The sequence below is a fragment of the Eleutherodactylus coqui genome, chromosome 13, assembly GCF_035609145.1.
Source record: "Eleutherodactylus coqui strain aEleCoq1 chromosome 13, aEleCoq1.hap1, whole genome shotgun sequence".
In the NCBI taxonomy this organism is placed as follows: domain Eukaryota; kingdom Metazoa; phylum Chordata; class Amphibia; order Anura; family Eleutherodactylidae; genus Eleutherodactylus; species Eleutherodactylus coqui.
The window spans coordinates 11,917,896-11,931,268 of record NC_089849.1 but is presented as its reverse complement, the minus strand read 5'-3'; the positions used below and the strand labels follow the sequence as shown (position 1 = coordinate 11,931,268).

Genomic DNA, 13,373 nt, shown 5'->3' with positions numbered 1-13,373 from the left:
ACGCCAGGTGAGTCCTGATTGCACAATTATTGCACCTATAATTTTAAGCACTATATATATCATCAATATATGCTAAAACCTCCTTTTTAGAGCGCAGATATAATTGATAACTGTTTTTCAATATTGGCAATAACGTACAATATCAGAGTGCGATCGCACAGAGCAATAATCACGTAAAATTGCAGCAGGGCTTAAACCTGAGAATGAGCAGCCATCTAATGAGAATGATGATGATAAATGGACTAATTACAATTTGTGTCAAACAATGTCTGTTCTCACCTATTTGACCCAGAGGAGAAATGTTCAGCTGGAGCGGAAGACGTCAGTGAAATAACCCAAGTACTATCTGCAGTCTAATGTATTCTAAAAGGCAACCCTGCTATTCAGAGAGGAGATCCTCTTACAAAACGCTGAATGTAGTCACCAGGCCAGAACTACACAGCTTTTTACGATTCTGCAATTCTGTTCCTGCAATGGATAAAGCACATCTACTGCAAACGGTTTTATTGTGCCAAAGCATTAAAGTAAAAAAGAAAAACGTTAACGTCACAAATAGTCTTGGCTAAAGATTTCCAACAGTCTCTATGTGTTTCCATGGTCACAGACTACAAACATACCCTGTGTAGTCTGATCCTGCAGTCACGTTAGAGCCCTTTTAGACGGCTCAATCAGCGCTCATTTACCTGACCTTCACACAGGCAGATTCAGACTGTAGGCGGGCTGAACAATCATTCATACTACCATTCGCTGTTGGTAGTACATCCGCCATTCATGCGGGAAGATGTTCTGCTGATGATAATGATTTGTGGTGCCGCATGAAAGATGTGATTACTCAGTGGGCAGGTATAGCAGCTACATCTTAACTTGGCCAGATGATCATTTGTAGAGCCCTTTACTACACTTGATAGAAGAGGAGAAACACATGACTGCAGGATCAGACTACGCATGGTATGTTTGTAGTCTGTAACCATGGAGACAGATAGGAACTGGTAGAGATTTTTGATAAAGACTTTGCAAAGTAGCTTCATTTTAAATGCAGTGGTGCAATAAACAAATGTCTGTAAGGTATAGTTGTGGTATATACGATGTACAGGTTTTGTTGGCTGAGATGGTGGGTAAAGACGTGATGATAATATAACAAAACCGTCATACCAACCACTATTAATGCGGATTCTACTGAGTTATTTATTACAATGTTCACAAACCATAAGAGCGAGCAGAGGGGAAAACCCCAATGTGAAGAGATCATACCATAGGAAGTACACGGGGAGGCCTGATGAGGGCGCACTCACCCTCTGTCACTGTACTTACATGACCTACACAAAGTCTCACTCCACCAGCGCCATTCAGAGATATATGCCAAGGATTCTCTGCCATTGTGTCTTGTTACTGGTTTATAATAAAGACAGAAGAACAGCATAATATCGTTGTATGGTGCTCTGTTATTTTAAATTAACCCTTGCAGTCTGCAGCTTTTAAAAGGTCAGCGGAGTTATAAGAGGAGCGGCCGATAGTGGTCACCTATGATGTAAATGTCCCTGGAGGTTCTCAACACTACATCAAGTAGTGATCATTGGAGGCTATTCCACTCATGTGACTAAATGATAGCCACAAATGGCTGACAACAGAGAGCAGTAAACTATGTGGAACTACACAGCACCAAAAGGAGAGGAGGCAGGCTGTAAGATTAACCGCCTGTAAGACTGCAAATCACACAGCCAGGTTTTCTGGTACCATTTTTTTGGCACGAAATATGCAGAGCCAACACGAACCAGAACTACAGCCGCAGGGAAGTAGTCATGTTGGTGGGACGCGTTCAGCTGAGGCCACGCATGTAGCAATACCCAAGCACCCATGTTTAGTATGACATCTGCAGGTCCAGTTTTAATGTGCTTATAAAGCAGAAAGCAGTGGATCGTCCTCGGAATATTCTATAGTGTCCCAAACCACCAAGTAACATGGAAGAAAAGCGAGACTCCTACGCAGAGGCCCCCAGCGGTACATCACATGAACATGTCATCATATCCCGGGGGCGGCAGATGATCAGGATCAGGACTGTGAAGGGAGAACAATGTTATTTACTTGTCCTATGGACACCACAACATGCAAAAAACAAGAGGACTTGTTATACTCACCCAGCACGGCCAGGAGGAATAGGCCCAAAGGGATCAAAACGCGCACCAGGGGGCACTGCTCCAGGAGGTAGGCCACCCAGTGGATTAGGCCTGGGTCTAGTACGGCCAGCATTGAAAGGATCCATGATCATACCCCCTGAGCTACCTCTGCAGGAAGACAAGAACAGTGTCCTCTGTATGTTACACAATTTACAAGTAATTAACACATTTAATTAGTCTCTGGTATAAGTCTCATTTACACCGAACAATTATCATTTGAACGAACAACTGAACAAATTAACAACTTTTTTGCATAGAAATGCCGAGCATTTAAATGTACAGATAATTGTGTGAAATCCTCTCCATTTCCCTCATTAGGTAAAGTAAACCCTGTATGTTGTTTGCTCAGGTGGGAGTGTGTTTATACGAGGAATCTCTGGCCAGCAGGGTTTTAATTAGTGTGAAGATAAGCCACTGTTTTCTGTCAGCATGTGTAAACAAGTAGTCATTGTGTTTTGGAAAGGCAAACAATCACCGCTCCCCTCAAGTTGTTCAGTCTTTCAAAGACCGAAGGAATGCCATTTAAACAAAGTGAAAAGCAAACAAACTAAAAAGCATTTTTATGCAGGCTGAAACTCAGCGATGAATGAATGAATAGCTCATGATGGCTTCGCATTTACATGTAACGATTATCAGGCAAATTCGTTCATTTGAACACATTTTTAGCAATAATCATTGCACGTAAATGGGGTTTAAGGGTCCCTTCAGATCAGATTATTATCGTTTGAACGAGTGAGTAATGTCACCGCTGCCTCGTTCACACGCGGGCAGCCTGTTTAGATGGGCAGATACATCATTGGAAGTCACTTCCCCTGCAGCTGCTTCTGGCTCCAGATCTTTCTCCTGAAGGGTGTTTTTCAAATTATCAACTAAAGGGGATAGCTTGGACAATTGTTTCTAGTCCAGATCTGAATTAGGGGGAGACTTGGACACCTCGCCTTCCAAACGAGGGTCATTCCTGGAGGGAAGCTCAGAGCGTGTCCTCAGTGGGAGGTGGGGAGCATGAGGAGACTGGCAACTCAGATGATTGCTGCGAGTGAGATGGTCTAGACCGCTTCCTGATTCTTTCACGGTAGGTGCCAGGGAGTTAAGGAGTCTTCTCTGTCAAGACGCAGTTGGGAACGGATGATGGCAAGTCCTATCCAGTATGTCAACGATCATCTTGGACACTTTAGTAAGGTCCAGGACTGCATGAGACAGAAAGCACACCCATTATGGTTTGGCGGCCATTGGAGCTGTAGCTGGGAGGGTGTCAGTAGGAAGATCGCTGGGAGGCAGTCTCGATAGGAGGCAGTCTCGATAGGAGGCAGTCTCGATAGGAGGCAGTCTCGATAGGAGGCAGTCTCGATAGGAGGCAGTCTCGATAGGAGGCAGTCTCGATAGGAGGCAGTCTCGATAGGAGGCAGTCTCGATAGGAGGCAGTCTCGATAGGAGGCAGTCTCGATAGGAGGCAGTCAGCGAAGAATGGTTCAGACTGTCAACATGAAAATTTGATGCAACATCGAGAGCATGCAAAGTGCATGACTCTGGTTGCAACCCAGGAAAACACGGTCTGGCGGCAGGCTGGACTAGGAGGAGATCTTGCACAGCAGGCAGTGAAAAAACATTCTGTTGGGGAAGAAGGAGAGGGGCTCCTGTCTGATCCCCAGCAGCAGGCACCCCCTAAGAGGAATAGAGAGGCAGTGGTGGGGGTAACTGTCTGGTCGGTGTAAAAGAAAAGGAAAATAAGCGCTGAAGCACCAGGAGGGAAGCACAGAGGAGAGGCTAAACTGAGGTGGAGAGCCTTGAGCAGGTATGATTGGGGTTGTAGTAGGGGCCCTAGCAGGAGAGGTGGCCGGACTCCCATCCAATAGGTGAAAGGTCAAGTGTGAGGAGGGGGAGAATACTTACCTCATGGTGAAGTATATTCACCCATCTGTAGAAGGACTCTTGTACTCCAGCAGCGTGTGCCCAGTGCTCGCCTACCCTTTGTGGATGGAGTGCTCTGATTGGAGAGAGTGGTGGTGGGGGGAGTACACTATGGCTGGCGGGTCACGGTAAAACTGGTGTTAAACTGTAACTCTTTTTCTTCTCAGAGTTGAGCATATAACAGCGTGGTTGGCTCCAGACTGTTAGTTCTCCTCGGTGGGGTGCCAGAGAGAGTCTAGTGCCTGTCTTGTATTCTTGAAGGTAGTCTTAGAAAAAGGACCGAAGACCGGCAACGAGGTGGTCTGTTTCCTATGGACAATAAGCTAAAACCCATTAACTTGGTGCCTGCAGGAGGGTTATAGCTGGTAGAAGGAGCTAACTCTTTCTGCTTAGTGTCTGGCTCCTAGTGGCAGTAGCTATGCCCATGATCCAAGTTGTGTCCCCCAATGACACGGATGAGATAGGTACTGCTGTGGTGAAAGTGTATCATGAGTGGACAAATGACACCATTGGGAATAACCAGTAAGGAAACTGCCAGGTGCCACTGATGTGGAAGGTGAACGTCAGCTACGAAGGTACATGAGGGACGACCGATATGCTACAGAGAAGCTCACCATGAATATGAACCAGGGCGCCACCAGACGTGTCTAAAAAAAAACGGATTGGTGAACCCGACTGTGTATGGGGCTGCGACACAGAAGGATGGTCACTGCATCTATGCCAACACGGGTGCATTGGAAAAAAGGCTTCAATTTGAACAGTAGTATCGGAATTGGACCACCACTTCTTGGCTAAGGGTTGTCTTCTTCAATGAGTCACATTTCCTACTTCATCAAATGGCTGGAGAAATATCATAGAACAAACACCCTGTAGCCAATGCTGGAAGAACACATGCCGGTGGTGGCAGCGTTATGGGAATGTGTGGTGTTCTCTTGGCCGCTCATCCATGTGGAAGGCACTCTAAACCCATCCCTGCAGATCACGTTCACCCAGCATCTTACTGGGTCACTCTCAGCCCAGCTAGCTGCTGTCCGTGTTGTGCGTATTGGTTAATCTAGATATTAGCTGGTGGTCATAATAATGTGACTTGACTCTGTATAAGTTCATTAATGAATCTGTGGTGGATGTCGGGGGATTGCGGGGTGGTATTGTATCTGCTCCGTCCCTACATATACAACCATGTGGGCCTGAGGAACTCACCCCAGCGGGTCCAGGTCTGCTGTGCCATACGGAATGTGCCCAGGAGGGTCTATCCTAGAGAAGAGATGTAGTATGAGGTTTGGAGGCGACACAAGGTACGTGATAAGGATGGAGAACGAGGGGAGCACTCACCAGGAAGGGTGATGTGACGCTGGAGCCCTGGTGGGGACTCTCAGGGGATCATCATCCACACTCCGTCTCTCCCGTACTTTCTCGGCCCTCACAGTCTCCTTCTTAGAGTCAAGTAGAGGGGAGAAAAGCTTTGCATCCAAGTACTGCTTCAACTCTAAGCGGTTTTTATAGACCCTGTGGAAAAAAAAAAGATTAACACATCAGCCACAAATCCTCAACCACACATGCCACAAAGAGGGCGTGTCCACTTTTGCAACTATATATTTTTTTTCTTAATGCATTTGAAAATGGAAAAAGAAACAACTACTTTGCTTTCAATCTGCAGTTGTGTATACAGCTCCTATGCAGACTTCTGTGTCACCATGGTTACAGACTACAAACAATCTCTGTGTAGTCTGATCCTTCTGTTATGTGTTACTCCACCCCCTGTTCTGGCTAATTTACATAACCACAAGCACCCAGCACCATAGGGCACACGCACTGACCTGTGGTACTGCTGGAGGTGGGCACTGTCTATGAAGTCCTCAATATTCAGGGTGACGTCAGACACCTTCTCAGACTGAAGCTCCTGCAAGGAGGAAACAAAAGTCTATTCCAACTCCTAAAGGGCTAGTGGAGGCAATAGATCAGAATAACCAGGGCATCGGTTCAAGGGTGTGGGGACTTTTGCAATCACTTTTATAGCTCCAGCGTATCCAAAATAAAAGAAGCAACCGTGCAAGTAGTCTTAATTAACCCCTTCAGGACCAGAGATTTTTAATTTTTCCATGGACCTGGCCATAGGAGGGTTTGTTTTTTTTTGCAGAAAGCGTTGGATTTTTAAATGGTGCCGTTTAATGTAAGAAAAAAGCTTTAAAAAGATTTTAAACAGGGAGACATTTTTAAAAAATGCAGTTGCGCCATTTCTTGGAGGGTTCAGTTTTAACAGTATTCACAGTGAAGACAAAATGACATATGAACTTTGTTTTATGGGTCAGTACTAGAGATGAGCGAACGTACTCGTTTCGAGTACTTACGCACCCGAGTACCGCCATTTTCGAGTACTTCAGTACTCGGGTGAAAAGATTCGGGGGGCGCCGGGGAGAGGCGTGGTGGTGCGGGGGGTAGCAGAGGGGAACAGGGGGGAGCCCTCTCTCTCTCCCTCTCCCCCCCACTCCCCACTGCTACCCCCCGTGCCGCCACGGCGCCCCCCGAATTTTTTCGCCCGAGTACGGAAGTACTCGGAAATCGCGGTATTCGGGCAAAAAAGGGGCGTGGCCGAGCACGTTCGCTCATCTCTAGTCAGTACGGTTATGGTGAGAAGAAAAATGTATATATATATTTTTTTTTTTACGTTTTTCTACTTACAAGATGTAAATTAATTTTCTTAAACAAAAATTACTTTCCGTCGCTATATTCTGAGATCTATAGTTTTTGGTCGACTGGGCGGTATGGGGGCTTGTTTTTTATTAGTACAGTTTTAGGAAATGTGTCTTTTTGATCACTTTCAATTCAAAATTTTTTGGGAGCCAGGATAAAAAGACAAAACAAAAACACAATTCTAGCATTCTATGTGGGATAAATATTGTGCTATTTTAATAGTTTGGACTTTTACATACCCAGCAAGTAAGTGGGGTTATATATATATTTTTTTTTTAATATTTTTTTTACATTTTTTAAGTCCCTACGGGGACTTGAACTTGCAGTCATTTCATCACTTGCACAATATACTGCAGTACTTCGGTATTGCAGTACATAGCAAATTTTGTTGCTGAATATCAAAGCATTATGGGCAGGACTTAATAGGCATCTATGCTTGGCAGCCCTAGGAACCTTCAGTAGGCTCTGGGCTGCCAATCGTACTGTTTAAACATGTGGACTCTGACTGTGGGATCTAAATACAGTGATACCTCGGGTTAAGAGTGCCTCAGCTTACAAGCTTTTTGACTTGAGAGCACGCTCTCTCCCGAATTTTTGCTCTGATTTAAGAGTAAAAACTTGGGTTAAGAGCCTTGCTCTCAATGGGGCCGCCACTACTGCCGCCCCATTGAAAGTAATGGCCTGCCAGCAACTTCTGCAGTGATTTTCAGGGAAGGGCTTTAAATATGAGCCCTTCCCTGAAAATCATCCCTAGCTATAGTAAAATTTATATACTCACCTGTCATGCAACGAATTAAACTCTTAACCCAAGGCACCACTGTAGTTAACTGCCGCAATCAGAGCTTACTCTGATTGTGGCAGTTATCAGCGGCTGTCAACAAAAGCTGACAGCCCCAGGGTATGGAGTGGACTCTGCTCACAAGCCCGCTCCATACACACTTCACAACGGCCCAACGTAATTTTTCCATTTGTGGTGGTGAGGGGATTAAACATCTACTCTTTTGTGTCTGCAGTTCCTATGCAGGCTTAAGCGTCTCCATGGAAACAGACTACACACAATCCCTGTGTAGTCTGACCCTGCAGTCATGTTGTTCCACTATTCCTTTTGATTGTCTGTGAGTGATCATCAGGGGAGCAGCAAAAAGAGTGGAGCAACACATGACAGCACAGGCAATGTCTGTAGTCTGTTACCATAGCGACAAATAATTCTGCATGGGGCCTGTAAACACAAAACGGTAGGCTTTCAATTAAACTATTTGCAAAGTTGTTTTACTTCATATTTTAGATACATCACAGTATTCAGAGATGATTGCAAATGTATGCACACCCCTTCCCATCCACAGTATACCCACGGCACATGCAGCACAGGGTATGTATACTAGGCTTACCATGGCATTGACCATCAGGGTGCCCTCCACTGTCAGTGCTTTGAGTAGGATCTGTGAGGTCCCGTGCCCATAGCGCAGGGTGTATAACTCCTTGTTGTCGGCCCAGCCATTCGGTAGGCGCTCTGTACCCGTCTCATGAGCTCCGGCCTGCAGGTGAGAGAAGCTGTTGAGATGGGCGGGCGCATCATGTAACAGTCTACACTGAACAGCAACTGCAAGCCTCCAGTGATACCTACAGACGAATATACAACTGGAGGGGTGGCACAAGGGGCACCAGAAACACATAATGCCACACAGATATACATGCTGATGGGATGCAGATCATTAATAAAGGCATTTATAAAAGGCGGGGGCGATGCGGCCCTGCGCACGCAAGCGGGGGGAGGGGGGGATAAGGCAGAAGTAGATAGAAATGACTGTTATTTCTAAATACACAAAGGTGACATCACCATATACGGAGGCAGGGGTGACATCCATATACGGCATATACAAGGAGTGGGGGGACACACATCCATATACAAGGGGGGGGGGGGGCACAACCATATACAGTATATACAGGCATGGGTGACGCATCTATAAACAGTATACACAGGCAGGGGGGGACACATCTATACACAGTGGGGTGGGGGGGGACACATCTATATACGGTATACACAGGCATGGGGGGGCGGCATCCATATACGGTATAAACGGGGGGGGCACACCTCCATATACGGTATACACAGGCGGGGGGGGATCCATTTACGGTATACACAGGGGGGGAGGGGCATCTACACACACTATACACAGGCAGGGGGGAGGCATGTCTATAGTCGGTATACACAGGGGGGGGGGGGGGGGGGGAGACATCCATTTACTGTATACACAGGCAGGGGGGAGGCATGTCTATAGTCGGTATACACAGGGGGGGGGAGACATCCATTTACTGTATACACAGGTGGGGGGGCGCATCTATATACGGTATATATAGTCAGGGGGGACATCTACATACAGTATATACAGATCCGGGCACTCGGCCTCCCCTCACCTTCTCGCCGGTCCCCAGGCAGCTCAGTCCGCGCCTGATGAACTCCCAGTGGATGAAGCAGACGAGCGGCTCTTGGGGTTCAGTGATCCGCGGAGATACCAGTTCATACAGCAGCTCTAAGCCGGGAGCCGCCATGTCTGATCGCAGCACACAGGACTTCCGGCATCGGCGGCTGCACGTGCACTTCTCGGCTCGGCCACTAGATGTCACTGCAGCCCTCCCACTGAATTCATCCTAGAAAGCAGCGCTGCAGTTCTACCTGCGAGCCGCCACTAGATGCCGCCAGAGAGCCGAGCAGCTGAGCGTCCAGCACAATGCAGTGATGTGGAGCAATTACTGATAGCAGAGGAGGGGGAGGGGAGCTGCAGTGCTGCAGTGATGGGGTAACAATGTACCGAGAGGCTGGGAAATAAGATGTGATTGTTCCTAGGAAGAGAAACCATGCAAGATAACTGCTGAACATGTACATGCAAAATAAGAATGTGATGATCACAGCGGAGCCAAGAGATGATAGTAAGAAGTGGAGGTCATTTCCAGAAGTCTGCAGTCATAGATTCTTCTTCCTTCCTCTCTTCAGGAACCCTGTAAAGTCATCACAGGGACCTGACGACATGAGGGCTGATTCAGATGGGCGCACGTGTTATTTCATGCAGACCGATGGTCCTTATACAAAAACTGGAGGCTGTTCTGATCTGATTTCTTGGACAACAGCTGTCCATTCGGGTCAACGGGTGCGCAAGGAAGTGTGCTGCGCACTACGGTCTATGGTCGTTAGAATGCTAGAAAAAATGGAACCTCATTCTGGGTCTTTTTTTTGCAGGAGAGAAAAATGGAAGATACAGAAGCATAAAAACAGACACACAAAACACATACAGACGCATGAAATTCATGAATAAGGCCTTAGGTCTGGTTCACACAGTCGTAAATGTATTTACGTGAGCATTAGGGTGATGAGCGTTGAGTTTTTGCGCGGGTCTGCGTGCACAAAAACGCACACAAGCTGCTCCCCGTGAATTCAATGGACAATTAAGTTTAATATGTGCTAATTGGTGCGTAATATAACAAAATAGAACATGCTGCACTTTTTTTTTGCGTGACCGAAATACGTATGCAAAAATCATGTGTCCTAACTGTTACGGTATACTACCCTTGATACGCCAGCCCGGGTGCCCTAGATCTCACCCACAACTGTCCCTGCCTACTTGCCTCCACTGGCGTACCTGGATGGAAAGGGTAGAATACAGACAGAAAAGGCAGATGTAAATAACCAACACAACAATACTAAACAGAACTGAGGCAGATGGAAAAACATGGCGGACAATAACAAAGTATAGCAGACAAAATGACAGAGGCAGGAGACCAACAGAGGCAGACTAGCTAGCACTCTGAGGGAAACCAATAACTGGCAGTGATTGCCAGTCTCTGCCCGACCTCTAAATAAAAGCCTCTGCCCAGGGGCGGAGAGAGGAAGACAGACAACTCCCAACAGACCATAATAAAAGTGCCACAAGCACCACGCCGCCCACGCCAGCCAGGCACCTGCGCCCCTGGCAGCCGGACAAAAAGCCGGGGGGGCGCACCCCGACCACAGGACCCCGCACACCACCGCCGCCGCATAGTAACACTAACCCATTGAAATGGGATCTATTCACTGAATACTGTGCGCGTAAATTTTGAACGCGTAATACACTGCACAAATGCGGTTAAGTAAATAAGCGCTTACACCGTTGTGGTTAACATCCCCGGGCGATCCGTGTGTTCCACTATCTTGCAGACGGGAATAGCTTGTGCAATGTGCGCGGTCCATGTACATCAGATGGCATTTCACATGTGTTTTGCGCATGATTCTATGGACACAACCATGTGACTGCTGCCTTAGACGATCCGTTGCCACTAGTCGAGTGTAGTAACTACCATCCATCAGCCTCTTGGCCAATCAGAGAGGAGACAGCAGTTTCCTGCTACACTGCTTACCTCTAGGCACCTGGTCCGCCATGAGACACTAAGATACAAGTCCTGATTGGATGAGAGGGCTCAGGGACAGTCATTACCCCTGGCCAAGCTTATTGCACCTTATGGATGTGGTGACTGGAGCCCTTTAAATGGCTTTGTTAGTGGGTCACACTGGAGACTTTAAAGGAACATAAAGAGATATTCTGGGACTCTTGTAATCTACAGGTTTTATTGATGACTGGTAGTTTAGTAATACACTCATAGTCCAAAGACCATCCCCCCTAGAAGGAGTATATATATATACACACACTCATTGTAAAACCAATCCCTCCCTAGGAAGTTGTCGAAGAATGAAACTTTATCTGTGATTGTAACGTTGTTAGAAGTGATTACATATCAGAGCAAAAGGAGCATTTATTGTGGAGAACCGACCCCTTGTAGGGAGGCTGAAGTACCCTGTTGTACCGCCTCTAGCTTGGATACAAGATGTGATACAGACGGGCATGGAGGCTCTAGTACCCTGTTGTACCGCCTCTAGCTTGGATACAAGATGTGATACAGACGGGCATGGAGGCTCTAGTACCCTGTTGTACCGCCTCTAGCTTGGATACAAGATGTGATACAGACGGGCATGGAGGCTCTAGTACCCTGTTGTACCGCCTCTAGCTTGGATACAAGATGTGATACAGACGGGCATGGAGGCTCTAGTACCCTGTTGTACCGCCTCTAGCTTGGATACAAGATGTGATACAGACGGGCCTGGAGGCTCTAGTACCCTGTTGTACCGCCTCTAGCTTGGATACAAGATGTGATACAGACGGGCCTGGAGGCTCTAGTACCCTGATGTACCGCCTCCAGCTTGGATACAAGATGTGATATGAGGAACGTGGAGGCTCTAGTATCCTGTTGTACCATCTCTAGCTTGGATACAAGATGTGATACAGGGGAGCATGGAAGCTTTATTAACCTGTTGGTCCGCCTCTAGATTGGATACAAGATGTGATACGGGCGGGCATGGGGGATCTAGTTCCCTTTGGGGCGCCTGTAGCTTGGATACTAAATGAGATACGAGCAGAGAAGCTCTAGTATCCTGTTGGGACGCTTCTAGTTTAGATATAAGATGTGATACAGGGGGCATGGTGGCTCTAGTACCCTGATGAGCTGCCCCTAGCTTGGATACAAGATGTAATATGGGTGGGCACGGAGGCATACAAGTTCTGTATGGTATCCTGTGGCATATCACTCCACATTTGCTGTAACTGAGCCTCTTGATCGTGCAAACTCGTAGGCTGTGGAGGTTGGCGTCCCAGATATACCCATGCATGTTCTATTGGTGATAAATCTGGTGACTGGGCAGCCACGGAAGTGTGACAATATTGTGGGGGCTCCTGTGACCCCCTTGTGTGTGCGTCCAAGCATTATCCTGCTGCCTCTTGGAAGCCGCCATGAGAGGAACACATGTGGCTGCAGGATGTCCTGAACATATCGCTGACCTGTCATTCCTCCTCGTACCACTACTAGGGGGGACCAACTGTCGTATGTGATGGCCCCCCCCAGACCATCACACCAGCAGGGGGCAGTGTGCCGCTTCATAGCAAAGGCATGATTAAGGCGCTCACCCCGAGGTCTCCAGACACGAACACGGCCATCGTCGCTGAAGACAACCCGGTTCCACTCTGTAATGTGCAGTTTCATCCTTCATGACACCACAGCCCGGTCACCTTGTGCGCCCTCACACATCCACTGGTCCCAACACCTCCTAACAGTCTGGTCAGATACTCCTCTCTACTGGTGGTCTGTAGGGGGCGTCCTGAGCCCGGTCACCTTGTGTGCCCCCATCCACTGGTCCCAACACCTCCTAACAGTCTGGTCAGACGCTCCTCTCTACTGGTGGTCTGTAGGGGGTCCTGAGCCCGGTCATCTTGTGTGCCCTCACACATCCACTGGTCCCAACACGTCCTAACAGTCTGGTCAGATGCTTCTCTCTACTGGTGGCCTGTAGGGGGCATCCTGAGCCTGGTCACCTTGTGTGCCCTCACACATCCATTGGTCAGAATTGCCCAGTGGGGCACAATTCATCAATATGACCATCCAGCTTCTCACATCCCAATAATGCGCCCCTCTCAGATGGTGAAATGCGTAAGCTTAGCTGAACAGAGCCAGAGCTCGTTGAACCAATCACAGCCATTCATTGAATGGCTGTGATTGGTTCTCGAGCGCTCGATGAACCAA

General features: G+C 47.5%; 1 protein-coding gene across 1 annotated transcript; it reads right to left on the bottom strand.

The window, feature by feature from the left end:
• Positions 1 to 489: 489 nt before the first annotated feature.
• Positions 490 to 9,372, bottom strand: PSMF1 (proteasome inhibitor subunit 1). The gene is made up of 7 exons (XM_066587583.1): positions 9,189 to 9,372; positions 8,162 to 8,308; positions 5,900 to 5,982; positions 5,415 to 5,588; positions 5,283 to 5,336; positions 2,136 to 2,282; positions 490 to 2,055 (listed from the first exon to the last, which is right to left on the bottom strand). Exons 1-7 carry the CDS (start codon positions 9,321 to 9,323, stop codon positions 2,004 to 2,006), a joined length of 792 nt encoding a protein of 263 aa, XP_066443680.1. The 5' UTR covers positions 9,324 to 9,372; the 3' UTR covers positions 490 to 2,003.
• Between the last annotated feature and the right edge of the window lie 4,001 nt (positions 9,373 to 13,373).